This window comes from Amblyomma mixtum, chromosome 7, assembly GCF_055824585.1.
Source record: "Amblyomma mixtum isolate Tamu chromosome 7, ASM5582458v1, whole genome shotgun sequence".
Lineage (NCBI taxonomy): Eukaryota > Metazoa > Arthropoda > Arachnida > Ixodida > Ixodidae > Amblyomma > Amblyomma mixtum.
Genome location: NC_143018.1, coordinates 31,801,296 through 31,828,542, shown reverse-complemented (window position 1 = coordinate 31,828,542; position 27,247 = coordinate 31,801,296). Strand labels below are relative to the sequence as shown.

Genomic DNA, 27,247 nt, shown 5'->3' with positions numbered 1-27,247 from the left:
GAGATACATCACTGACTTCCTGGCCGAAATATATTGTAAATATATATTTTTTGTATTCGTTATCACTAATGGTTCTTCTGTCTTCCATTTGTACATCTTTTTTGTCTTTCCTAATCCCAGGTATTACAGCCATTGCTCAAATATTCTGGTTAGTGTCGCTAGACAGTTATGAAAGTTATGCGTACATTTTCGGGACACAAAACGGACCACTGTCGACGAAGCCGTTCAGTAAGCTGAGAAAAACAACTCCCCACTTATGCCTCTTAGCCGCTATCATCATCATCAACATGACAATTTCCTGCCTGTTACGGCGTCTTGCTGGCACGTGCGAAGACGTAGAAGACACTTGTCGACCCGCTCGGCGACGTTTTCGAGGGTACAGCGGTAACAATCGCCAAAATGGAGGCAGACAAGAAGGCGCCGGCCATACAGGACCCCGATGCCCCAGGACCTAAAGCGAAGGATTTCGCTGAAGGACTTAATCGGCCCTCTGTCGATGTTGGCCGTCTAGGTGGAGTCGCTTCGGTGCCTGCACCGATCCCGCCGGCTGCACCGATTCCGCCGGCTGCACCGGTACCGCCGGTTGACGTCAAGCCACCCAAAGAGGCCATCAGAGGATCGGTGGTGAGCGGTCCGGTCAAGAATCAACCAGTCAGAGATGAATTTCAATAGGAATTGATAAGGGTGTCAAGAAATGTTTGTGAGACTTTTTGTTTGGTCTGGTTAAGGGGGGTTTAACGTTCTAAAGCAGCACAGGCGATGGGGACGCCTTAGTGAAGGGCTCCGGAAATTTCGACCACCTGGGGTTTTTTAACGTCCACTGACATCGCACAGTACACGAGCCTCTAGAACTTCGCCTATACCGAAATTCGACCGCCGCGGTAGGGATGGAACCGGCGTCCAGTCGAAGCTATAACTACTGGGCCATCACGGCGGCTTGAGCTTTTTCTATTCATTAGAAGGAGCTGCCTAGGATATTCTCGGTTAGAAAAATAATTAAACGGACAGATGAGAACGAATCCATCAAACTTTCTTGGTCAATATTAATTCTATGGCTGTTTCATGCTGTGTTCAGAATCAGGATGGGTTTATTGCTGTAGAAAAGAAATTACAACATGGACCAATTTATACAGAAGGAGGTCCCGTAGTCGGTGCCGGTACTGGGACCTCTTGTTGTCCTGAGACCTCCCATTATTTTTCCGGTAGCAAAAGGCGCATTTATTGCTGAAAAAGTTATTATGCAGATTCCAGTGTTGTCTAATCTCTGTTTGCGCACCCTGGCGAATTTTGCCTCTCATGGCAATCAAATTATTTCGGTGCTCGCTGTATGTAGAGCGTCAGAATATTGTTATAATTCCCACTCAGACTCAACACTGTGATTACTTTCTGAGATCAGTAGTACCACCTGCGAACTATTCTCCTCTTTGAGCGAGTTTATAGTTTTAAATGCGGCATAATCACATATCAGTAATGGCTTCCTCGTCCAGCTGCCGGAAAGGTGCCTTGGATTTCGGGAAAGTGTCCCGTTCTTTCAAAATTTTCTAAAGCTAGTAGAAACTTAGCTGCAACCCTCCCCCCCCCTCTTTACTATGTGAGGCAAACACAGTTACATATGTAATTTGCTTCCGATTTTTCTCTTAAAATCGACATTCAAGAGCAATGAATTACATTATCCAATCATTAACATACAACAGTGTCCACTACGTGTGCCTTGAGAAAAAGAATAGTTAAATATTTTGACCTCACACAGTATGGAGACTGAAAAATAGATGTGCTGTTATATGGCCCTTATGAGAAGATGGCTTTGGATTTTCCTGCTACTGTCTCTGGTGACCTTTGGCTGCCTCTCATTTGTGCGCCGACATTGTTAGATTAGTTAGTGAGTTAGTATTTTGGCATGGCGCTTCTATGGCATTTGATCACCGGTTATATCTGAGGTTTAACTTCGACTCCATTGGTTTCATTAGCACGCAGCGAAATGAATAATACAGATGATTGCGTAAAATCGTGGACAAATATTTACAGGACATAAGGTGATTGAAAAAAAAATTCTGCATGGTGTTGGCCGACAAATCCACAGGAAAGCCGATGGCATCAAGGGACGTTAATTCTCCATCCTCTGGAAAAGATACCAGCTCTCTTTGTAGCCAGGCAATGGAGCAATTATTTCTTATTCCCCGCAACTGCATCCGGTCAAATTTTGCTCATGACTTTATAATTATACCAAAGAGGGAAGTGGTCCCGGTGGAGGGGACTAGGGCTTGTGGTAAGAACATTTGTATGTGAAAGGATAGCACGATGGAGACGTGAGACGAACGAGAATAAGAAAATAAGGGTAATCGAAGGGATAGCACTTGAACATCACATGGGGTCTCTGTCATTTACGGCAAAGATCTTAACTACAATATTCAGCGCTACCGTGGTCTGTGTTCACAGGATCCTTCAAAGGCTGCACCCCAGGTCGCGACGCTTGGCCGGGGCAAGCGCAGGGTCAGTGTCGCCAACGTCCCCGTCATCCAGAAGGCGCCTCAATCTCCGGCTGCAGCGGTAAAGGTGACGACGAAACGTTAGCTGCTTGCCTAGAATCGAGTCAGTTCCTCACAGGAACTGGTGAATCGAAGGAACGAGGTCGTCCTTGGGTTATTGTCTGGAATCAATGAATTGAGAAGAATCCCAGATGAATCAAGACAAACATGAAAACTGCCGCGCAAGCACGACAGTTCATTGAGGAGGCAACTACGTGTCTCCGTGGAATCGGCCCACTTGGCAACATTGCTCTGCTTGCTCCTGTTAGACCTTACAGGCAGGGATTTCGCCAGTAACTTTACAGGTTATATTTATGTCATACAACTTGTCAACGTTTAAAAACTTATCTAGGGTTGTCTGTTAACGTTTATAATAATTGACATAGGCATCAACGTCAATGGGAATACTTGCTCTGACGACCCCTCATTAAGGCATATGCAACTGAAAGCGCAAGCTAGATTTTGTACTCTGTAAAGATAGCTGACCTCACGATAAAACCTCGACCTTAATGTAAATATTCTTTTGAAGCTCGGTTTTGTACCCTGTAAAGACCTCGACCTTACGGTCATTATTCTTTACTATTCTATGAAAACATAAAGCAAAGGGAGTAAGTATTGAGCGGTGAGCTTCCGTCAGTTTAGCTAATGTTTCGACATGAGCGCCTGTGTTTGAGTGGGGAAAGCGTTCATCATTGGCGGCAGATAAATATGGACTTCGCTCTGAGGAGAAAGCCTCGGTCAGAGAGAGGAAGGTGTGATGTGGAACATGACAATCTGTTGTATAGGCCGGATAGCTGCTTAACAGGATTAGAACGGCCTACTTGCAAAACTGCGATAAAAAATACGCCAACTGAGCAGAACAACAACCGCAGGGTGAAAAGGGTTGAAAGAGAGCGAATGCGGACTTGAGAGCCGGTGCGTCCAGATACGGGGGGCTGCGACAGCTGGCGTGGTAAGTGGAGCTTGGTTCACCTGGCTTTACCCGCTTTTCTAGGTTGACCCAGCCTGTACCAAGCATGTCACCTGTCACAGCTCTCCATGCCTGGACACACACAGAGCCTTCCCCCGGATTTCGTTCTGCTGAGCTGGTTATATTTTTATCGCAGTCTTGGAGCCCAACTGGTTTAATCCTCTTCGATTTCCTGTTCGCCATTCCACCACCCTTCCAACATCGCACACTCCTCTTCCTTAATGGAACTTCCTCCTGAGAGCGAAGGCCCTGTTTAATCCCCCGCGGTGATAAGCGCTTCGCCCAGACAAAGACATGTCTTATTGACGAAACATTAGCAATGCAGGCTCAGCCTCCCACCTAAAGCCATGTTCTCTGTATGTTATCAACAATCTAATCTCCTGCCCTTTCTGTACCGTTTACTATCCAATGTCATCTGTTTTGCAGCTACGGCCACGGTTGCCGCTGCACTGTCAACCCGAAATAGCTAATACTGTTACAAATTGTTAAAACCTGAAGCCTGGTTCTGAACCCTAACTGCATACGCTGATCGCACGAACACAGCTTGTTCATCTAGGTCAACGATTTTAACCCCTTTGATTGGCCTGCAGTTCCAGCCGTTGGCACGAAGCCCTGGCCTCAAGCATATCTTATGAAGCATAAGCACCAGAACGGCGGCTTAGCACTATCCACATGCGTACAGGCGTTGGTGTTTCGCTTGCCAGGATAGACGAGTGTGAAGGCCATACAAGGCTGGAAAACAAAAATTGGCAGTGGCTTAGCTCGGCTATGCCAGGATATACGTAGCGAAAGCTTGTTATCAAGCATGCGACACAGCTGGCGAAGCGAGCGGAGGCGAGCGCAACGACGAGGCAAGCGGTGTGAAGTCATACCAAACGGTGGCTCCGCGGCGAGGCGCGCGATGTGACGTCATGCCAGATGGCGCGGCGAACGCGCGGCGTCCGCCGGCTGCGGTGGTTGCTAGGCAACGGCTCAAGGTCGGTCTCCGTGCCTCCGCGGAGCACCGCCACAGCGAAATCGCATGTTCCTGGCAAATGTAGCTTTCGCTACAAAAACGGCGGATCATCTTCCTTCTTGACGACTACCTCTGGGGACGCAGCTCCTCCCATGCGCTCGGCATTGAAGTAGCCAGTGATATAGGCTTGCGTAATGTCTATAAGTTACCGTTATGAGGTATACGCAAGACGCGTGAAGTCACAGTGACCTTTCAATCGCACGACTATAAACTTTTTTTATTTTTTTAGAATTTATCCTCAAGGAAATCCGGCAGATCTCAAACTTCCTAGTTATGGCTTTCATTTTACCGGTTACTTCCCATCAGAAGTTACGTTAGACTTTGCGACACTAATCATCCTGTGCCCACAGGCAGCTTGAACGACACCGTTCCTGAATGAAATAATTCCTCAAGGTAAATGAAAGCCGAAATTCTCTAAAGCTCCAGATTTGTGAACAAGGAATAAATTTGGCCTGCGAAACACCCATACCAGCGCCGTTGACATAATCACCGACTAAAGTTTTCGTTTCAGTGATGACAAATCTATATTTCTGAACTGCGGTGCTTGCCCACAGGAAGCCGCAAAGGTTCCAGTACCGGCTGAAAAGCCAGCTCGGGATCGAGTAAGGGCGAGTTTCCCCAACATGCCGGTCACAAAAGAGCCGGTTGTTCCGGCCCAGAAAATCGAACCTCAGCCTCCAGCACAGCCATTGCAGGTGACGTGAAGAATTTGAGGCAGAGAGGGAGGGGAGTGAACAATATACGCGTGAGTAGGAATACTTCTAAGCCGCGCGGTTCAGAGCCCCTTTTAGAGACTGTATAGACTAGTTGAAATAAGATGCGTTGCGCAAAACACGTCTATAGCCACCTTCTGCTCTCTTGTGTACGTCTATACCGCAGCACTCATCTTCATGAGACCGATATGAATTAGCTTACCCAACAATGCATCCTGCTGTACCTTGTCCAGATTAACGTGCCATTTACATCCGAACTATATGGCAGAATACAAAATGGAAACGCCGCAAATAATCAGACGGATCCTGTGGCACAAAGCACTCACAAGTAGCAGCTAGGTCAATCTGAAGAAAGTCTACTATGCAGCTCATAGCCTCGAGCAGAGAAACAATATTAACGTGGTTCCTATACGAACTACATGCAGCGCGTTCTTTTTGAAGGTCGCCATGCTTTTCTACGCCTCATTCCTTTTAAAATGAATCACCATGTTTGTATCTGGAATACCCGGATATATATTCACATTGAGCCAAAAGCTACAACGCAACTAAAACAAAAGACGAAGGATATAGCGAATGTCAACGCTCTGTGGCGTGCCCACGGCGGATGGCATATGGAGTTATTAGTTGACTTATAGGATTCAATTGCTTTCACCTTATTTGGATAGCGTAAAGTTTATCACGAGGGTTTAGAAGGAGCCGCATGTCGTTTTATGCGCAAGCCACGTTGTTTTACTGTGCGCATCAAGCTGTTGCACAACGTCAAAGCGCACTACCCAAAATGTCGTCGCAGAAAGCCCCTATCAGATTTTCGGCTAGTTTTAGCTGGTGAAGAACAAAGGTATGGCCCCAAGAGCCATTTTCGTCTAGTGGACACAAGTAAAAGATCACTCTTTCTCGATGCGTTCAGCATTCTCCGTTGCTTCGTGATTATCCTCCGCTGACATTCGCAAAACCGTGTTTCAAATCGACAGGAGCCTGCAAAGGCGACGGCAAAGGCTGTTTCACCGGGTCCGGAGCAGAAGGCTGCATCGAGCCCCGCCCCTGCTATCCAGGAGGAGGGAAAAATGGTCAAAGAGGACGCAGAACCTATGCAGGTGAACTTGGCGGTGGAAATGGGCTGAAAAAGCAAATATCGCATTGGGAAATACCGTAATTTCCTGTTTATAGCCGGCACCCGAACCTACAATTTCCGACGCTCTGCTAGACTTGGTTTTCGTTAGTTCTAACATTGTTGGGAAGGGCTACAGATGTGACGTCATTCAGGGAATCTCCGACCACAAGCCCGTTCTTGGGTCCTTAAATTTTTCTATTACTAAACAGAATTTCGTTTTTTCTACATTTCCCCATTTATTCAAGCTGATGACCTTTCAGTAACTGACACCCTAGCTGATGCTTTTGAAGAATTTATTGCGCTGAGTTCTACCTGTGAAGTCAACACATTGGTGAGCTATTTCAAATCCTTAGTTAAAAAAATGTATTCAGTGTTTTATTCCTCAGAAAACAAAGAAGAAAAATATGAAAATTCCTTGGATGACACGAGATATACTACATCTTACACGGCGTGTACATAGGCATAGGCGTAAGAAGCGCTCAGACAACCAGGCAGCCATGTCACGTTTCATCAAAGCGAAAGAAGAGCTTCGATTGAAAATGAACTCCGCCAAAGGTTTTTTCTTCCGAGTGCAGCTGCAGGATCTACGAAAGACTAATTAAGCCGCGTAAATTTTGGCCACCTGTTTTTCCACGGGATACAACAGCTACTACAATGAGGGTTAACAATGAATCGACTAACAATTAATTTCATACATCTAATGCATTTAATGAGTAGTTCTGCTCCGTATTTTCTTGTGACAATAACGTCATCCAGCCAGTAACCATTACTCGTAGTGCCGTGCCAATCAATGATATTAATATCATTGAAGAAGCTGTTTTCAACCTAATTTGAAACTTGATTCTAAGAAATCTGCTGGACCTGATGGTATCCCAAACTTGTTTTTGGTACAATACTCATTATGGACCTGTCGCTACCTTGCTGTCATATTTCGCGCGTCTCTTGCTTCCTGTACGGTTCCTTCATCCTAGAAAATGGCTCAAGTCGGCCCCTTATTCATAAGCGGTGACAAGCAAACTATATCCAATTATAGACCAATCTCTTCAACCTCTCATGCATGCAAAATTTTAGAGCACATTATTTACAAACATGGAATACCTCGAACCACATCATTTATTAACAAATGTTCAGCACGACTTCAGACGCGGTTTCAGCACTTTGACAGAACTTAAAGAATTTACTCACGACATTTGCAGTAACCTGGACGCAGGCAATCAGACAGACGCAATATTCATTGATTTTTCGAAGGCATTCGAAACAGTGATACATTCGAAACATAAGTATAAGCTTGACATGATCCTCAAAACCCCCGCGTTCTCAAATGGATTTCAAGTTTTATTTCCAGCCGTTCTCAATTTGTGTCCTTCAACCGAACTAATTCTAGGGTAGCAGACGTGCCCTCAGGAGTTCCACAGGTTTCTGTGTTGGGCCCATTGCTTTTCTTGATTTTTATAAATGACTTACCTTGTAACATCAGCTGTGACCTACGTTTGTGTGCTAATGACTGCGTGTTATATAACAAAATTTCCAGCCTTGATGATCACTTACACCTTCAGAAATCCTTCTCAGAATTTAGCTCTTGGTGTGCTACATGGAAAATGACTATAACATCCGCATAGCCATTGTTATGACTTTCCCTAATAGAACAGCACCTTCCATGTTTACTCACAAAATTAGCAATACCCCCATCCAGAGTGTGAGTCAATACAAATACCTTGGTCTTATTTTCACACCCAATATGTCATGGTCCAAACATATAGATTTTGTAACCTCAAAGGTTCTTAAAAAGTTAGGATACCTCCGTCGCACAATAAAAACTTATGACAATCAAGAACTGTTAGTGAAGAGTTTCTTGAAGAAGGAATATGTGTGAAAAATAAGTTGTTTGCAATTGTACACACGTTTTTCGCTCGAATTCTTTGCCTCAATTTATCAAAAAGCTGGAAGAGCTGTTGAGCTACGCTCAAAGTTCAAACTAGGAAGTAACGTAACCGTCGGATTTTTTTTTTTCGGATATCTTTAGCTACTTAGGTTTTATCTTCTTTGCGTTTAGTTTTCTTCGCTGGATGGAGCGGCGACTGCTGCTCCGCTAAGGTCGCTTCTTTGGATGATGATGATGAAAACTTTATTTGGAACAAGGGAGTTTTAGAAACGTCGCTCCTTGGGCCCCCGCACGGCCCCACTGCACTTAAACGTTCATATCCCGGAGGCTCATGACGCTGGCAGCCCGGCATGTTGCGATGGCTTGCTTGGCCGGGTCCTCGGAGCGCAGTAGGGTCTCCCAAGCCTCCCAAGTGGTAAGGTGCTCCAGGCCCCGCGGGGGAGGATCTGCCGGGCAGAGGAAAAGAATATGGTCGAGGGTGGCTTTGGGGTGGTGGCAGAGGGTACAGGAAGGGTTCGTGTGGACTGGGTGATATCGCGAGCGTATATAAGGGGAGGGCAAAGTTCGTGTTTGGAGCCGCCTCCAAAGTGTCTGATGGTAATTGTCGAGGGAAGGATGAGGTGGGGGGTAGAGCCGACGCTCGGCTTTGCAGGCCTGCGTCATTTCACTGAATGAGTGCATGCGCTCCCGCGAGAACCCCAGGTCGGAGGCCGCCTGTGCCCGGTTGAGAGAAGCTCGGGCTACAGCGTTGACGGCCTCGTTTCCGAGATTCCCGGTGTGGGTAGGCACCCGTATCAGCTCCACATGGCGGGGCGGGTGCGCGGCGAGGGAGTCCAGTATGCGAAACGCAGGGACGTGAACTCTCCCGCGAGCAAAATTTAGTATGGCAGTTTTAGAATCTGACAGTATATATCAAGCCTCCGTGCGTGTGATGGCCAGGGCAATGGCGGCCTCTTCGGTCTCCTCGGAAATAGCAGCGGGGCATATGTGAAGGGTGGCAATCGGTTGGAGGGAGGGGTTTGTGATGGCTACAACCGCGTCCTATTCTGTGCATGCAGCATCCACCCAAACGGCAAACGGTTCCGTGCCATAGTGTTTGTGGACCGCACGAGTGCGAGCTCTGCGTCGGGGTTCGTGGTAGGTGGGGTGCATGTTTTTGGGGAGAAGTTTGATAAGTAGTTCGCGGTGAATATGGCGGGGGACCTGGAGCTGCGTGGGATCCGTGGCTGGTAGGCGTATACCCAGGGTGTGTAGGATGTGTCTCCCGGTGGTGGTTCTCGCGAGACGTGTGTATCGTGTCTGTCGGTGGGCCTCGATAAGCTCCCCTATCGTGTTGGGTAGGCCTAGTTGAAGGAGTTTTTCGGTTGAGGTATTTAGGGGTAGGTGTAGTTCTGTCTTAAATGCAGCTTCAATGGCGTTGGTGGGCGTCTTCGCCCCAAAGGCCCTTTTCGGTAAAGACATGAAAGTTGTGTTTTGTAGACGCACGCTTGAACTGAAGCAAAAAATTCTCTGAGGCCTTTCACTGCCTATGTAACAGGGGCATCGACATACCTTATTCTCTGAGGCATTTGCAGTGCCTGTGTACAGGGGCCTGGGAGAAAGAGAAGGAAAGAGGTTGTTCAGGGTCACATAGAACTCATGGTTCCGGAATAGAACAAGAGGTCTTACTATGCCGCTGAACTTCCCTTAAAGTACCCTGAGTTAGGCGTGAATGCAAACTCAGAGGCCTCTCAGAGATAAGTAGTGAATATTAATTTCATGTCCGCCGGTAGGAAGTCAGTACGTCCTGACTGAAACGTGTTGCCTCTTCGTCCACACGAAAGCACGCCTCAAGCAACGGCTCAAGGTCGGTCTCTGTTCCTCCTTGCAGCAGCGCCACAGCGAAATCGCAAGTTTGTGGCCAATGTAGCTTTCGGTACAAAAACGGCGGACATCTTCTTTCTTGACGACTACCTCTGTGGACAGAGCTCCTCCCATGCGCTCGGCATTGAAGTTGCCAGTGATATCGGCTTGCGTAATGCCTATGTTACCGTTCTGAGGAATTCGCAAGACGCGTGAAGTCACGGTGACCTTTCAATCACTTGACTATAGACTTTTTTTATGGTTTAGATTTTATCCTGAAAGAAATTCGCCAGATCTCAAACTTCCTAGTTATGGCTTTCATTATACCGGTTACTTCCCATTAGAAGTTACGTTAGACTTTGCGACACTACTCATCCTGTGCCCACAGGCAGCTCCAACGACATCGTTCCCGAATGAAATAATTCCTCGCGACAAATACAAGCCGAAATTCTCATAAGTTCCGGATTTGTGATTAAGGAATAACTTAGGCTTCCGAAACATCCATACACCCGCTTTGACATAATCACCGAGTAAAGTTTTTGGTTTCAATGATGAAAATCTATATTTCTGAACTGCGGTGCTTGCCCACAGGAAGCCGCAAGGGCTCCAGTACCGGCTGAAACGCCAGCTCAGGATCGACGAAAGGCGAGTTCCCGAAAGATCCCGGTCACAAAAGAGCCGGTCGTTCCGGTCCAACAGATCGAACCTCAACCTCCAGCACAGCCATTGCAGGTGACGTGTAGAATTTGAGGCAGGGAGAGAGGGGAGTAAATAATATACGCGCGAGTAGGAATGCTTCTAACCAAGCCGCATAACTCAGAGCCCCTTTTAGAGTCTGTTAAGACTAGTTGAAATAAGACGCGTTGCGCAAAACACGCCTAAATCCACCTTTGTGCTCTGTTGTGTACGTCTATATTGCGGCGCTCATCTTCATGAGACCGATATGAATTAGCTCACCCATCAATGCATCCGGCTGAACTTTCTCCAGATAAACGTGTCATTTACATCCGAGCTAGATGGTAGGAAATTCAAAATGAAAACACCGCAAATAATCAGACGGATCGTGAGCACAAAGCGCTCACAAGTAGCAGCTAGTTCAATCTGATGAAGGTCTACCGTGGAGCTCATAGCCCCAAGCAGAGAGACAACAGTAACGTGGTTGTTATGCGAACTACATGTAGCGCGTTCTGTTTGAAAGTTTCCGTACCTTTCTATGTCTCATTTCTGTAACAATGAATCACCATGATCGTACCTGGAATACCTAGTTATATATTCACACAGAGCCAAAAGCTACAACGCAACCAAAACGAAACGCGAAGGACACAGCAACTGTCAAAGCTCGGTACCGTGCACACGGAGGATGGAATATGGAGTTATTAGTTGACTTATAGTATCCAGGTTCTTTCACCATACTGGGATAGCATAAATGTTTACCACTATATTTTAAAAGGGGTCACGTGTGCAATGCTCTTGTATTTTCGTTTTATGCGCAAGTCGCCTTGTTGTACTTTGCGCAATAAACTTTGCACAACGTCAAACCGCACTACCCAAAATGTCGTCGCAGAAAGCCCCTATCAAGTTTTTTGGTAAATTTAGCCGGTGAAGAACAAAGGTATGACCTCAAGGGCCATTTTCGTCTAGTGGGCACAAGTAAAAGTTCGCTCTTTCTCGTTGACTTCAGCATTTTCTCTTGCTACGTGGTTATTCTCTGCTGACATTCTCAAAACCGTGTTTCAAATCGACAGGAGCCTGCAAAGGCTACGGCCAAGGCTGTTTCGCCGGGTCAGGAGCAGAAGGCTGGACCGAGCCCCGCCCCTGTTATCCAGGAGGAGGGAAAAGCAGTCAAAGAGGAGGCAGAACCTCTGCAGGTGAAGTTGGCTGTGGAAAGGGGCTGAAAAATCAATTATCGCATTGGGAAATACCGTAAATTCTTGATGATAGCCGGCACTCGGTGCATAGTCCATAGACATGAATTCAGAATGAGAAAAATAAAAATAGGCGCAATTAATTGGATTGATGTCGAGGATTGTATTGATGCAAGTTTAAATCAAGAGGAAGAATTGGGCTTGGCAGGGCATGTAATGCGAAGGCAAGATAACCGCTGGTCCTTAAGAGTAACGGAGCGGATTCCAAGAGAAGGCAAACGTAGCAGGCGGCGGCAGAAAGTTAGGTGCGCGGATGAGATAAAGAGGTTTGCGGGGACACGGTGGCCGCAACTGGCGAAGAACAGGGTTAATTTGAGACACGTGGGAGAGGCCTTTGCCCCTCAGTGGGTGTAGTCAGGCTGCTGCTGCTGACGTAAATACTTACTACCCGTAAATAATTTACGCGGCATTATGTATGTGTGTGTGTGTGTGTGTGTGTGTGTGTGTGTGTGTGTGTGTGTGTGTGTGTGTGTGTGTGTGTGTGTGTGTGCGTGTGCGTGTGCGTGTGCGTGTGCGTGTGCGTGTGTGTGTGTGTGTGTGTGCGTGTGTGCGTGCGTGCGTGCGTGCGTGCGTGCAAGATAGTTAAAATCTTGCGAGGTAGGGCATTTTTTGTATTACCTGAAAGGTACAGTTGTAAGTTGGCACTTGTAGAAAGTCTGCAAAGCAAAACTATTTCACATTTAAATACGTATTCAGCAGGTTGTATGCCAGAAAAATAATTGTGTCCGTTTGAAAGCTGGTTGAGAGACGTGTTCCAGACAACGGCGCGCCCTGTTCATAACTATCCTCCAATCAGTAAATTTAAAGGAGCAGCTTGCTGAAGGAATTTATTGCTTCAAAATTAATAACTCGAAATTTCTTTCGTTATAAAATAAGTGTGATGAAAACCTCCGTTACTCACGCAAAATGCGCAGTTGGGCATTTTGAACAGCAATCGCTGCCACTTTTGAACTTCAACAAAGCTCCATTCGCAAAGACTACTGAATAATTTTATAACGAATATTTATGTGATTGTAACGTTTTTCCTGTCCCCTTTGCGCTCAGGTTCTTGATTACTCACTTTAATTATGTTTTCTTCCGCGCTCCAGTCACCCTTTCCAGCTGCGCTGAACCGCCTCTGGGACTGCGTTATTCCAAATGTAACTGTAAGTATTAGTTCTTTGTACGTCTTTTCTTCGTGCGGCTTTCTCAGACCCGCACTAAAGGAGTACTTCTAACCTGAAGATCTGAGTCGTCTCATGTATAAATAGGATGCGTTACACCGCGCACTTAAATTTAGAACCTGAGTGCGTTTGAAATATGTTTTAAATAGTAAGGATAGGTAGCCCACGTTTTTGTATATCTGCGAAGGTAAATCGCATTCTCAAGAAAAAGTCACATCGTCCTCAAAACCATTGCTTTATCAATATTTATGTGCATACCGCTTTCAAAGAATAAATATCATCTAGTAAACTACTTCAAGGACTTCTAATTCCACAATGTATCTTGATATATGCATAATGAATAACGTACAGATGCACACACATTATACGTGTATCTGGCATACTGCATGCATGTACTTAATGCCACGCTACAATCTAGGAGGAGATCATTCAGACTTCCGTCAAACGTGAACACACTCTATATTGGAGAACTCGTACCCTAAAAATAATGCAGCTCGGCGACAGTAGTTACACTAAGTGCACAGGGCGGCCATCACTCGGCCAGCAAGTTCAGCCATCGCTCTCAGCCTTGCTGAGCTTAAAGCTTACAAAGAACATTAGAGCTAAAGCGCCGCAAGCACCGACGACGTTTTAGAACTTCGCAACCGCTGCACGCGGCTTTAATGTCTGAACAAATCTGGCCGCATGGCATGTGATAAGTGCGCGTTCCGCTGGCGATGAACAAATCGTGATAAAGCAAATGTTTTGAACTACGTTATACGTATTGCCTCTTTCTTAAAGCAGGCCTGGCCCGATACTTAAAAAACCAAAATGCACTCAAAAATACCAAACAACTCAAACATTAACTTCGATTATTGTAGGCGTTGAGACTAAGAAAATAAGGCCTTTAAAGGCTTTAAGCGTGCAATATCCTCCACTCTGACAGGTGTAGGCGGCACCACTGAGATGGTGTCGCTCTGTTGGAAAATACTTGGTAGTCCATTACGTCAAGTTTAGTTGAGTTTGCATTACGCTTTGCATAGTAGATCTCTAGCCTTAAGACTTGCGCATGTGGACTTAAGATATTTAAAGTCGTGATAATGCAACACTCAACGCGTCGTTCTGAGATGGATGCGTTCATATTATTCCGCGCATAGAAAATGAATGCAAATCATGAAGTCTTTGAGGGAAGCTCAAAGACTTCAGCATAAGGAGATGGCTATACAGGGTGAATGTATCGCCATATTCAGCTCTAGCATTCTCAATATTAATAGCATGGGAGAGGCAAAATGTTATATTGCTCACAGCGTCTTGGGAGTCTTCATGGGTGGAATCCCTCGTCCACCCATATCGAAATATGGCCACATATGGCCTTATATGTGCTTTTATATTCACCGCGGTCTTTCCGTAGCTCCCAATATATTTCGCCGCATATTTGGTCTTATGATTCTGATGTGCTGCCTTAAAGGGCAACAGCATAGGTTTTAGAAATCGGCGAGCTTAGAAGGGTTGAGTGTGTGAAACTTGCAGGTAAAGCATGCGAAGTCCTTTTGGGCTAGGATTTGAAATGGTGACGTAATGGCCGGTTAAAATCGCAACGGCTTTCAAGCTTCTCCGCTGCGTACAACACTAAGTGGGCGCACATGATGACGTCATCGAATGTATCGGTACATTCCCAACGCACAAACGCCTGCTTTGAACGAAAAAAAAAACCAAGACCATCGAATCAAAACCCCCCTAACGTTGTTAGGCAGCTCCCAATTAGGCACGGCCGGGTGTGGCTGACGGCAGCGGTAAAATGAAATCATACCTACCGTGACGTCACAATAATCTTTCCCGCAGTCCTCCGGTGCTTTGATAAAAAAACACAAATCAATCGTTGATTACGTCACTATTTTAAACTCTACTGGAAGAAAACTTGGCATGCTTTATCTACTGCCCGTATAGATTTGAATCCTGGAATATTGTGCAACCTTCAGAAAGTGGTGCCGTGTCCCTTTAAATGTTTATATTTAACCTGGCAGGAAGGATATGTGCCCTCTTTAAAACCGTGGGGCTGAAGAGTCGTCTATTTCTATCTTCAACACGCGAGCGTCACTCCTGCGCTCTGCAGAGCACCAGTGTATCTTTTCTTGTGTGGATCAAATCGAAGTGGCAGACAAGAAAAAGCGCCAGCTCTAGAATCGTTAAGGAGAAACTGCATAGGTTTTAGAAATCAACGAGCTTAAGAGGGTCGAATGTGTGAAGTTTGCGGGTAAAGTATGCGAAGTCTTTTTGGGCTAGCACTTGAAATAGTGAAGTAATCGCCGATTAAAATCCGGACGCCCCTCAAACTTCTCCGCAGCGCACAACGTCAAGGGGGGGGGGGGGGGGGGGCGCATGATGACGTCATCGAAGGTATGGGTACATTTCCAGCGCATAAACGCCTGCTTTGAAGGAAAAAAACCAACGCCACCGAAGGCAAACCCTGCCGAGAGTTGTTTGGAAGCGGCTAATGAATTAGGGCAGGGTGCGGCTGACGACAGGGGAATTTGAAATCATACCTTCCGTGACGTCATGCTGAATTTTTCTGCACTCCTCTGGTGCATTGAGAAGAAGCGCAAAATTCAATCGTCGATTATGTAACTATTTTAAATGCTGGTCAAAAAAACTTTGCATGCTTTAGCTAGAGTCTATATAAATTTGAATCCTTGAATATCGCGAAATTCTCAAAAAATTGCTGCAGTTGCCCTTTAAAGTCTGCGCCACTATGCTTTGAAGCGTGGCCGTTTCGGAAGCACTGGTAGTTCGAATAGGGTAGCCGCACCTCTCACCTGTTCCAGCTAGGAGTGGATGATACTTTAGTATAAAAAAATGTTGAAAAAAGGAAATATGAAAACTTCGTGTTCATATTCGACCTTTGGCATGCTACAGAGAACTGCAGGAAAAAAAGGCGAAAGGCAGGTCTACTGAGAGTTGCTGATGATAAAGACGACCATTTAGAGACTTCCATGAACGAAGAGCTCTCTGGCTGTGGTTATCATCATGAGTCAAGTTATACGTCATTGAAATATAAGAAATATTGCAACTTAAGAGATAATTAAGGATCTGATTGCGGGCCGATGTTAACTGTTTCTCGTAGTAGAGTGCTCGACGAGGAAGGAGCGATACGAGCAGCGACGATCGTGAAATCGCTGCCTGCAGTGGCGCTCGGCCGTCTAGTCTACCGAAAGATAATCTACGCACCTGAGATTTGTAAAACTGAAAGAAAAGTAGCTCATCCTTTTCGGGGCACCTTTGATATTTTTGCGTAAGCATTAGGAAAACATTCTTAAACATAGTTAAGATAGAACATATCTTGTTTTATAGTTTCAATGAGCACGGAAGAGCAGGTGACGACACTAATGTCGCTTTCAAGGCCGTTCCAGTCTGCAGCTATGCAGGAGAAAATGGAATTGGCACAGGTGGCAGCACGTGAGAGTGGGCAGACAAAGTGTAACTGATGACTGGTGCTGGGTGATATGCGTACTGGGCGAAGAATGTAAGGCACGATGGGCGTGCGGCTGTTGTGGATTTTATGAACTAGGGATAGGCTGGAAGTGCGATTTATGTGCCAGAGGATTATAAATTATTAAATCAGTGAAGGTTCCATTAGATCCGTGAAGGTAAAAACTCTAAATTAAAGCATCTTCCGACACGCGCATTAAGGGCCTGAATCTGCTTGTTAGTTGCTCCTAACATGCTGCGACAAACTGTGCTGCAGAGGGGAATAAATCGGTGTTTGACTATAACGAAGCATATCCATGTAGTATCCAGTAACTCCTGATCGCTGTAAGCGAGAGTACATTTTCGCTCAACTAACGCCGTAAACGCACAACTTGCACGCGATGCCTCTGCTCTTGACGCATCATCGTACCGACGCTATATGACCCAACGAAGACAGAGGGCGCACCAACTCCAGTTCCGACTGCTGAACCTCTGCCGAAGCTTTCCAAGGAAGTACTGGCTCCGAAAGAAGCCCTGGTTTCACTGCGCCCCGGGTCTCTCGCGGACGCTCCCGCCACCAAGATCAAGGCACGCAAAAGGCTCTCGTTTATTTTCGCGATTTTTTTAAATATATTCACTAACGCGGCGCGCCACTCTGACGTCATAGTTTTGGTGGTTAAGAACTCTTAGGTCATGCTACTTGAATCATCCCGGCTGGAAATCCACGCATATTCAGCGTCGTCAGGTAGCGAGATGGATGGATGGATGGATAGGAGCGCCCCCTTTGAAACGGGGTGGTGGCAATTGCCACCATGCTCAGCTTTGCTTTTTTTTTGTTTACTGTGTTGGCAATTCTCATTAAGAATCGCCATCATCTTACCTGCGGTTTCCTACAATTCTAACTTTATACCACATCTCTCCTTTTCAGCCACCAATCCTCCAATCGCTTTTTGCTAACTTCCACTGCAGATTTATTTACTAGAGCGAGAAACTGTAGCTTGAAGCGCCACCTGGGAGCTTTGGTTTGAGCTAACTTTTCGCACAGCGCGTATTATCTTGGCTGTTTTGCAAGCCTAAGTGCACCAGGTGGTAAGTGCGCCTTGAGATGACATGAGAGCTCCAAGTGATCTATGAATGTAATGTAGAGAATAACCAATTCCGCAAATATTAAAATTAATCCATTAACGCATCATACATTTAAGGCGGAGCTAAAGTGTCCCGTACAGTTTTTCAAAACTGTTTTATCCGCTTGCATGTCTTGTTTTCAAGGGCGTCCGCAGAATTTTTTGCAGGGGGGGGGGCCCCATTGGCTGTTGGCGCCGGAGGGGGGGGGGGGGGGGTTATGTTCGTAGCAAAAAGGCACTATTTGCGGAGTAAATTTATTTATTTATAAATAAATAAAATAAATAAGTAAAATAGACACATGAAAGAAAAATTACAAACAGCAAATTAAAGCGTGGCTAGGAGAGATACATTGGAGTTTATCAACGAAGAAACAATTAAAATTAATAAAAATGCAAAAAGATAGTCTTGCTGCATACGGGTTCTCGACACACCCGGATTGATGACCAGCACACAGCACAATATGTTCACAAACACGCAACGACAGTCAGTCAGTAAACAGCAACTGTAGACGCCTCGGATTTTTCTGGGCGAATTGCGTGATGACACGGGTGATAAATTCATTCCTGTGCTTCATTACACGCTCTCGGTGCACACTCATCATACAAAGGCCGTCCAGTCTGTCGTTTGTCATCGTTGAGCGTAGCCACGTTTTCACTCTCCTCATTGTACTGAAGGAGCGTTCGACCGTACAGGTAGTAACTGGCAAAGCCAGAGCCACCTCAATGGCTTTTGCAACACCAGGGAAGAATGTCTTGGCCTGATGTAGAAGCTCGCAGTAAGTTATTTCTGATGGGTCCCCAGTTTTGTTGCACCACATCTCGTACCAAGAGATGGCCTCTTCCTTGAAGTTGTCGATGCCGTAAAAGCACTGGAGTTCTTCGGCGAGAACAGCGAACTCAACACGGCTCAAGTGCTTCATTTTTGATGGATGCAGCTGGAGAAGTTTGAAGCTCCTCTCATTGCTTTCAGAAAAGCGCCGAGCTAAAGAAGCAGTGAGGGAGTCCAAGTACGGCACATATATTGCCACACGGTAGTATTCCTCCGGCGACTGAATCCCGTAGTTGTCTCGGTGGGCCTGACGAGAGACTTGTCTTGGCACAGATATCACCACATTTAAGTGATTGGCTGCCTCCCTTGCTGCATTCATGATGTTAGAGAACTCCTCTACAGCGTTCGTCCGGTGGCCGCGAAAAATACGTTGCAGCTCAGTGATGTGGTCATGCACAGAATGGAAGTCCATGGATACACCTTGCAGAATGTTCGTAACTGGTTCGAGCCGAGCGCTGTACTTCGCTACAATATGCAAGCAGACGATGAAAGATGAGCTTGTTGTTGCGCAGTAGAGGATGTGAGCTCGTTGTCTAGTTGCAGCGTTCGAGCATGATTCCGTGGACGCGAGCTCCTCGAGTGCTTCGACTATGGCCACGTAATGCTGAGAGAAGATCCTAATAGACTTATATTTTGCAGACCATCTTGTCTCACACAGCATCGGAATGTTCGGCACCAATTTTCTCCGGAGTACGCTATCGCGGAAGAAGTTTATGGTTTGTTTGATTATGCCAATTGTGTTTCGAATTTCAGAGACGTCGTTCAGATCGTTGATGACGAGATTTAGTTTGTGACTTGCACAGTGGAAAAATAGTGCCTTCGGGAACTGTTTTTGTATAATTTTGTTCACTCCAGCTTCTTTTCCAGCCATTGTAGAGCATCCATCGTACCCCTGTCCAACGAGGTTCGAAAGAATCAGCCCGACATTCGTCAAAAACTTCAAGATTGCCGCGGCGATGCAAGCGGAGTTTAATTGCTCCAGCTCTACAAATCCCAAAAACTGCTCTCGAACGCACACTTCGGCTCCCGCCTTGTCAATAAAGCGAACGCCTATAGACATCTGCTCTTTTCCTGAAATATCTGCAGTTTCGTCAGCAAGAACGGAAAAAGCAAACGCTTTGTTAGCTTCGGTAACTATCTGCTTTTTCAGGATGTCGCCACAGATTGTGATGATCTCGTTCTGGACGCGGACAGAAGTGTACTTGGCATTGCCAGCAGAAGAAGGGAAGTGCTCCTGAAGTAGAGTATCTCCAGCTTCTACACGAAAGTCAAGCAGATCATTGAAGACTCCACTATCGGACTGCTTGCCGCGAATTGGCAAGTCATGCGTCGCGCAAAAGACAATGGTGGAAACTATTGGAAATAGTTTCTCACGGTTCCTTTCAACTTGCGCGTGGAGTGCTCTGTTCAGCTGCTCTACAACGGGTAGCTGCTTGCCTTTCATCACATCCATAAAGTTCTGTGAGGCCGTCATTGCCTCCTGGTGCCATTGGGATTTTACGTGATCCCTGCACGCCTCGTGCATTTTTCTGTAGTTACTGAAAGCGCGCACGATAAAACTTCCTTGAGTACCCCGGTGAACACGTGGAGGAAAAATGACGCAAAAACGACAAATAGCGCCTTTCGCTGTCGCTGAGTACGCAAGCCAGGGGGCGTAATCTCTCAGCCATTGATGTCGAAAAGGCCTCTTTCCAGGTGTTACATCCTTCTTAAAATCGTATGTAACATTTGGCGACCATGGCTTAGTAAGAAGACGTAACTTCAAAAAGTCCGGTATGCCAGTGAGTTTAGCTTTGCCTAGAAACTCTCCTAAGTCATATTCTTGAGGCAAGTTATTTGTTTTCTTGATGTTGTCTCCGGACTTCGATCCCAAGCAAGGAGAAAGGGAATCGTCTCGGCTTACTGCGTGACCGGAGCTCGCTGGTGAAGTTCCTTCCATGGAGACGACGACGTCGGCTACTGTCCGGTGATGAAAGGTTGCATCGCTCTGGTCAAATCCGGACTTAAGTCCCAAGAAAGGAGAAATGGAATCATCTCGGCCTGCTGCATTACCTGAACTCACTGTTGACAGAGTCCCTTCCATGGAGTCGACGACATCAGCTACTGTCCGGTGATAAAAGCTTGCATCACTCTGTTCAAATGCTACACCGTTGTCACATATCACACCAGAATCTGCAGGGGCGCATTTGGATAACGCTTCGTCAGACAACCGCTGACGCTTGAAGAAGCGCCGAATGTCCATCATTCGGAACCGCGCGAGACAAAGCTGGCTATGGAGTTCTTCGGGGTTGGTAGTGTTAAAAATATATACACATTGATTGAAAAAACGGTTGAATGCGTACGTTGAAAACAAAAAATGACTATATATACAACGAAAACTTATTTACAAGATAAATGCACGCTCGCAGCTTCATACACCTCGCTCCATCTTGCTCGCGCAACCGCACAGTCGAGTATTTGCACACACACTACTCGCCGCTCGTCGTTTTCTCGTCCGCTGTCTTGATTGTTCTCAGCTTCGTTGACAACCGGCCACTAAAAATACCGAAGCACAAACACAGAGGCGCGCACACATGCAAGGGCCTACTTGCCGCAGTATCCCCGAATACGCACTTTGGGGGTGAAAGGAACGCCTCGTGACTTCCGAGGGGAAGGGACACTCGCCACTCCGGTCGGAAAATTTGTTTTGTGTGTTTTTATGGGGTTCAGAGCCCCAAAACGACTCAGGCTATGAGGGACGGAGTAGTACAGAGTTCCGGATAATGTCGACCACCTGGGTCTCTTTACCATGCACTGACATCGCTGTTGGGATTTGAGGCCCAGCCAGAGGTGACAGGCGAGCCAGGCGAGCCAGGCAGGCGCCATCGGGCTGCCTTGACCAAAGGCGCTGGTTTCCGGAGAAGATGCAAGGAACGCTGGTGTGGGGGCGCCTCTGGAGACTGCGTCGCCGTGAACAAAAGCAACTGCTAATCCCCTTTGCCGAAGATTCTGAAAGCGGCGCTTCTACCGAACTGCGCTCTCCCGTGGATCGGAGGAGACAGCGAGCGGCGGCGGCGCCAACTCATCGCCTGCTTGCCCTTGAGCAGCCCGACAAAGCGGGGGTGGACACGGCTGATTTGTCCCTCCCTCCTGAAGAATTCATCGGTGGCCGGAATGTGCACTGTCTGCCTCCGTGTGGCTATCTCTCTAGAGATCAAAGAAACAGGCACCCATCTCAAGACGCCTCGAAACACATGCTCGCCGGTGCCGCTGTATGTCTGCAACGACGCGTCCCCGGACGCGGCACTTCGCAGATGTGACCCAAAGCTGGAAGCGGGGCCGCTTTTACTCTTTTTGCTGAGCGCACCGCCGCCCCTGGTGTGCGGCCATCACTCACGGTTAGAGTGAGTGATTTTCCAGGGGGGTGCAGCCGCCCCCCCTTGCCCCCCCCTCCGGACGCCCATGCTTGTTTTCTTATGCTGTCCCAAAGCTTCATTACTGACATCTACTGCGAAGTATTTTAAGAAAAGTGTTACGTGAGCCACGGCGGCTGTGCAATGCGGGGAAACACTCGAACAATGGGCGTTTTTCTCCATACGGGTTTCTGTCTAGATACTCACAATGCGGAGCAAATTTTTGCACGATTTTCACCACATACGGCCATACTGCAAGTGAAGACGTTTTTCGTGTCTCAGGTTTTCGAATTTTCAATTTTCTTGTATGAAAGTTGCTTCTCACTCTACATACGTCCACGGACACTGTGCAGCAAAACATCAAAACCAGTATTTGGGCTGTGCGCGAAGAAAAAAACTCCTAATTGTGTCTTAGGAGCACAGACCTTTGGATTAGTTGGTTCATAGCAGACACGTACAAGCGCTAAAAAACACGGACAGAGAAGAGACTTGGACAACACGAGCGCTTACTTTCAACTGAAGGTTTATTGATACACAAGGACAATTTTATACACCTTGCTGCCTAAAGAACCATGCGGTATCAAGCACCGGGATCCTTTTGTAGCATGTGTTTCTGGTGTGGTCTATGACATTCCTCTATCGTGTGGCTCTAGGTACATCGGTCAAACTGGCCGATGTCTGAACGAAAGATTACTGGAACACAGGAGGAAGGTAGGCAATTATAGAGACGGTAATCTTTCTGAACATTGTCATGATTGTGCTGTAAAGAATAAGAAACCACGTAAACCTGTCTTCAGCGCATGCAAGATTGTGGCCAAACATAGTTGTCAGGATGTGAGAGAGATAACAGAGGCAGATTTGATTAGAAAAGCCGGTCCATCCTGCGTCAGCGCACCATCTGTCACACTGACTAAAAAGGAAATAATGTTTTTGGGAGCAGCCACGTGATGTCGGCAGGGCTGTCAGTTTGACGTCATGCAGCAAGGTGTATAAAATTGTGCTTGTGTATCAATAAACCTTCAGTTGAAAGTAAGCGCTCGTGTTGTCCAAGTCTCTTCTCTGTCCGTGTTTTTTAGCGCTTATACGTGTCTAGTTGTGTCTTGACCTGTTTTGTGCCAGCAAGAACGCAGTGAATGTCGAACGAGCCTTCTTGCACATTTTCTTCAGTGTACAGTCTTTTGTCAAGATACAGACAAAAACATATATTAGTAAACAAATTTTGTAAGAAAACATTCTGTACGAGCAGTAAAAATTTTTGTAATATGTTCAAAAAATTAGCTGTCGGTGAATACAGAATTAAAGAACTTTTTGCTGAAAGCTGCAGCTCCGTAGAAAATAGAAAAAAAATCTACTTGCATGCACTTTTAAACACGTAACAGCTTACGTTGGCGCAGCACTGCACCTGACGATGTGAGCCATACAACACATGGTGGCATTCGCGGCCGCTACAACTGAGGGCCATAGTTTTCACTTTGGTGCGCAGTAACAATGGCTCCGTTTGTTTATTTTGTATTTTCTTTTCTCTCCCAGTTCACGGGACATGGCCTGACCAAGACAACCAGGTGCACAGGTTCCCCTGGGACACGCAAGGCCGCTTTGTTCCCTGATCCGCCGCTTCCAAAGGTGAGTCGCATTTCTGGGCGCAGCACTGACGACCGCAGCGCCCCCTGTTTGCCACCCACGGTGTCATTCCACATCGGGCGCTGAAAGTTTTGCGGCGCAAGTTCCTCACTTGTGGGTGGTTATTACAGCTGCCATGAAATTACGAGGCCGGAATTCCTTATGCCAATTTCACCAATTTTTGGATCGGAGAACTTTTATTATCGGGTTGAGTTTTAAGCGGATTAGTAGATCTCGCTAGGTAGCCTTCAGTGGAGACTGGTGGCGACCTCTTGGGGCTCTTGTCACTCTCTGTACTTGTGTTTCCAGGTCGGAGCTGAGCAGCAAGGTCTCCCACGGCTCCGAGTGCGCGAGCCTCTGAAGAGATATTGGGGGGGGGGGGGATCTGTCGGACAGCCCCAGAAGATGTAGTCTACGGTAGCTTTGCCACTGCTTTTGCTGCACACTGGTTGAAATCTACCCGGCACACAAACTCTCCAGAAGTAGTCGAAGAAACGGCAACCGCCTTGACATTGACAAACCAGAGAGCGGAAATGACTTTCAGCGATTTAAAAGCAGACATTGGAAATTTTGCTAGGGGCAGAATATCTCTAATCTCCTTGGGAAAAGAATTGCCCGAAAGACAGGAACAACGCGGAATCGGTCTGAGTACCGGTTCGCTCGTCAAACCCGGGAAGTGAGGCAGACCACAATAAACCTCGAGGATCTCTCGGCCGAGCTGCGGGTGCTAACTCGGACGTCGGAATGATAAGAGATGGCCTTAATACCTACCGCGAGATCACTCAGCATTACAAGCTAGAAAGGCTAATCTTCCCACCTCCGCATAAAAACCTAACCAAAGAGCAAGACATACTGTGGAGACAACGCCAAACTTAAACTCACCCTTTCTTCGCTAACCATGTGTATCCAATTTCACGGAAAAAACCTTTGTCTTTTGAAACCGGCAGATATGTTAACTAGGCTGTGAAGCTCTAAAGACACTGGAGGAGGGGGCCTTTGCATTAATGCTGTCAAGGATTCGTCAGTGTCAGTAGGTTTGTTTATATGTTGATATATACCACCCACATGGCAGCAGAATGCTGTTTCGAGAAACCTCGCCATTATTTGATTTAGAAACAGATCGATACACGAGCTGCGTATGAACTGAACAAAAACGAAAACTTGCTTGAATATCCAATAATGCCCACGCAGACGCTTAACTTCTATCTTTCTTCTAGATGTTTGATGTGGAACGCACAAAAGCGTCTATTCGACCTTCAGTTCTCGCATTCATATTCATCCCATGATTTCACGGTGATATTTCTGGAATCTCATTTATATTCAAGCGGGGCTGGTGGCTGCGAAGAAACAGCAAACTTGGCATATGGGATTTTGCGTGCTTGAACCTTACTCCTGCAATTGATACGTGGGGCATACTTATTAGCTTGGCTAAATGTCAGCGTTTCTTTGGAGAGCCGGGAAATAATGGTGGCAGCTGGTTTGCGAACTTTGAACCATGCGTCCCGGTTATAGCTTGGGGCGAAAATAAAAGAGTATAACAAACAAGGTGTAAATAAGTTGGCTTAAACCTGAATGAATTGCAGCAGCAGCAAGCGATGTGCATGCATTTTGTTTACGTTTATTGATAAAGAGCTTGTTACAAAGGGAACGGTAAAAAGGTGTCTTCACTTCAGCAAGATCGCAATAATTATATTAGAGTAAAATATGTGGTCGCTCTAGCAATGCAAACATTAAAATTATGGGTATATTGGGCTCCCAAGCTGACGCCAAAGGTCACGTGTCCTCTTTTTATGCTTTTTTAATAGTTGTATTTGTACGTTGTCGCTATTCGTTTTCTCTTCGTGCAAAATTTAGAGCAAAACACAAGACACTCACAAGAAAGGTGGACAAGACAACGCGCTACTTGTGAAGAAGGTGATAAAACACTTAGAAAAGGGCCCACAGTATTGGAAAAGTACTCAAGTAACACTTGTTGCTGGGCTAGTCGGTGCATTGTTCTTCGTACAAAATTTCGTTTTCTCCTTCTTTTTTTTTCTCTCGGACTACCATGTCCACACCACTATTCGAACAAAGAAGTTTTTTTTTTACTTTGACTTGAAGGAAATTTGAACCCATTGATCAGTAAAAGTAGTTTAGAAAGCAGAATCTATTGCCAGGACGATGGTGTGTAATTCATATTTCCTCCAAAATCCCTGCTATCGTCACGCTGCACAGTTCAGAGTACATAACCGCACTACGCTGTTCTGCCAACGTGCATAATGTATGCACTCTGTCAATAGAAGGATATTCGCATTGTCCGTGCTGTTATTGCTGTGAACTCTTGTTGCAACTGCAGCCCCTGTCTCGTCAGCTGTCTGTAATTATTTTATTCTTTTCTCCCTGCTTTGTTTTCTTTTGCGCCCGGATTTTCTGTGTCTACAAACAAAACTGACTTCTCATTTCTTTATTCCTCGTTTTTACAAACATTTCACTAGCACTGTAGCGCCAAACCATTAATTGAACTTTTCTAAAGCGTGTATTCACCCTCAGGCAAGCGTGTTGACATCGCCAAAACAGCGTTTTGAGTAATTTGGAAATCGATTTTCCCGTTCTGTTTTCAGCAACGTATAATTATTTGCGTCACAAGGTACAAAGTACCACGTACTTACATGTCGACCTATACTTAGCAAGCAGTACTTCGATCCACACCCATGTACAAATTAGCGTTGCGACTCCACAGTAAAGCAAACAGTAAGAGCGCTCCTGACCAGTGGGCTTGGGGTATCAAAGCACTCTTATAGGCGCCCAGTTTTACGTGAGCTGTATAAGTGCAACTGGGGTAGCGGTGTTGCTTTATGCTCTCGCCGCTGCACTACCGCAGGAAGCACTCATCGCAGTGGCGCTGCTGGTGCTAGCCACGATCACCGTGGCGCTGTTCCTCGCGTACGATGTGTTCGTACAGTCGTTCGCGGCACAACCCCACGACGCTAACGGTAGTGCTTTCGTCACGACGCCGGTGCCTACCACGCCACTTCCCACGCCGGTCTTCATGCCCTAGGCCTAGTGGACCCGAGCGTCGGCTTTGACTGCGCTGGACTCATCGGCTGGCTTTCTGCTTTGTTCTTTGTGTTGTTTTTAAATTCGGCTTCTAGGAAATCATGGTTATAGTAAACCGAGGCAATCTTCGGGCATTTGATGAATGTTGCGCTGTGTCATGTTTTAAAGAAGTTCCGGCAAGGCCTAGCAACTAGGCCTAACATAGCCATGTGCCACCTAGCCAGGTATAACTCTTCCAGGTGTAGCTACCGGAGAAGGCGTGTTAGCGCAAGGCCCCTGCATGGTTCTGCTTGAGTTACAGATTAATTTCTTTCTAACTTTTTTTTTGTCGTTGGAAATACTGTAATTTCCGTATAACAGTCTGCATTGGGCGTTATATTCTGCTAGATTATTTATAGCTTAACGGAAATATTCACTCATTTCTTCACATCCGCTCAGTTGTCCACCCCCGCCACTTCAACTCGCATTAGGCAGTTCTTGCTATAATGGCTGATACTGAAAAATAAAGTGCTGTTGCAACCTGCGGGCTGTGTACAGGAATTTGCAGTAAAGCAATGAGAAGCTAAGACATGAATATATTACACTATTCTTGCCGAGCTATATCATGTGCTTTAAATATTCTAGTGGACAAATGACGCTCAAGCGGTGAGGTTGAA

The 27,247-nt window shown here is 46.3% G+C and overlaps 2 protein-coding genes across 2 annotated transcripts in view; both read left to right on the top strand.

Moving 5' to 3' along the window:
• LOC149335555 (trissin receptor-like) overlaps positions 1-27,247 on the top strand; it is a 311,374-nt gene that overhangs the window by 189,366 nt on the left and 94,761 nt on the right. Inside the window, exon 3 of the mRNA XM_089552170.1 lies at positions 23,466-23,558. The gene's annotated coding sequence lies outside the window, so the exon portion shown is untranslated. The remainder of the gene's footprint in view (positions 1-23,465; positions 23,559-27,247) is intronic.
• Positions 400-26,592, top strand: LOC149335556 (uncharacterized). The gene is made up of 9 exons (XM_089553970.1): positions 400-624; positions 2,437-2,553; positions 5,065-5,205; positions 6,195-6,317; positions 10,650-10,790; positions 11,804-11,926; positions 13,072-13,128; positions 23,466-23,558; positions 26,416-26,592. Exons 1-9 carry the CDS (start codon positions 400-402, stop codon positions 26,590-26,592), a joined length of 1,197 nt encoding a protein of 398 aa, XP_089410096.1.

Coding starts and splice junctions, on each gene's coding strand:
- LOC149335556 (XM_089553970.1), top strand. CDS start 400: ATGGAGGCAGACAAGAAGGCGCCGGCCATACAGGACCCCGATGCCCCA. Junction 10,791..11,803: donor CTCCAGCACAGCCATTGCAG/GTGACGTGTAGA, acceptor TCAAATCGACAG/GAGCCTGCAAAGGCTACGGC. Junction 23,559..26,415: donor CTGATCCGCCGCTTCCAAAG/GTGAGTCGCATT, acceptor GCACTACCGCAG/GAAGCACTCATCGCAGTGGC.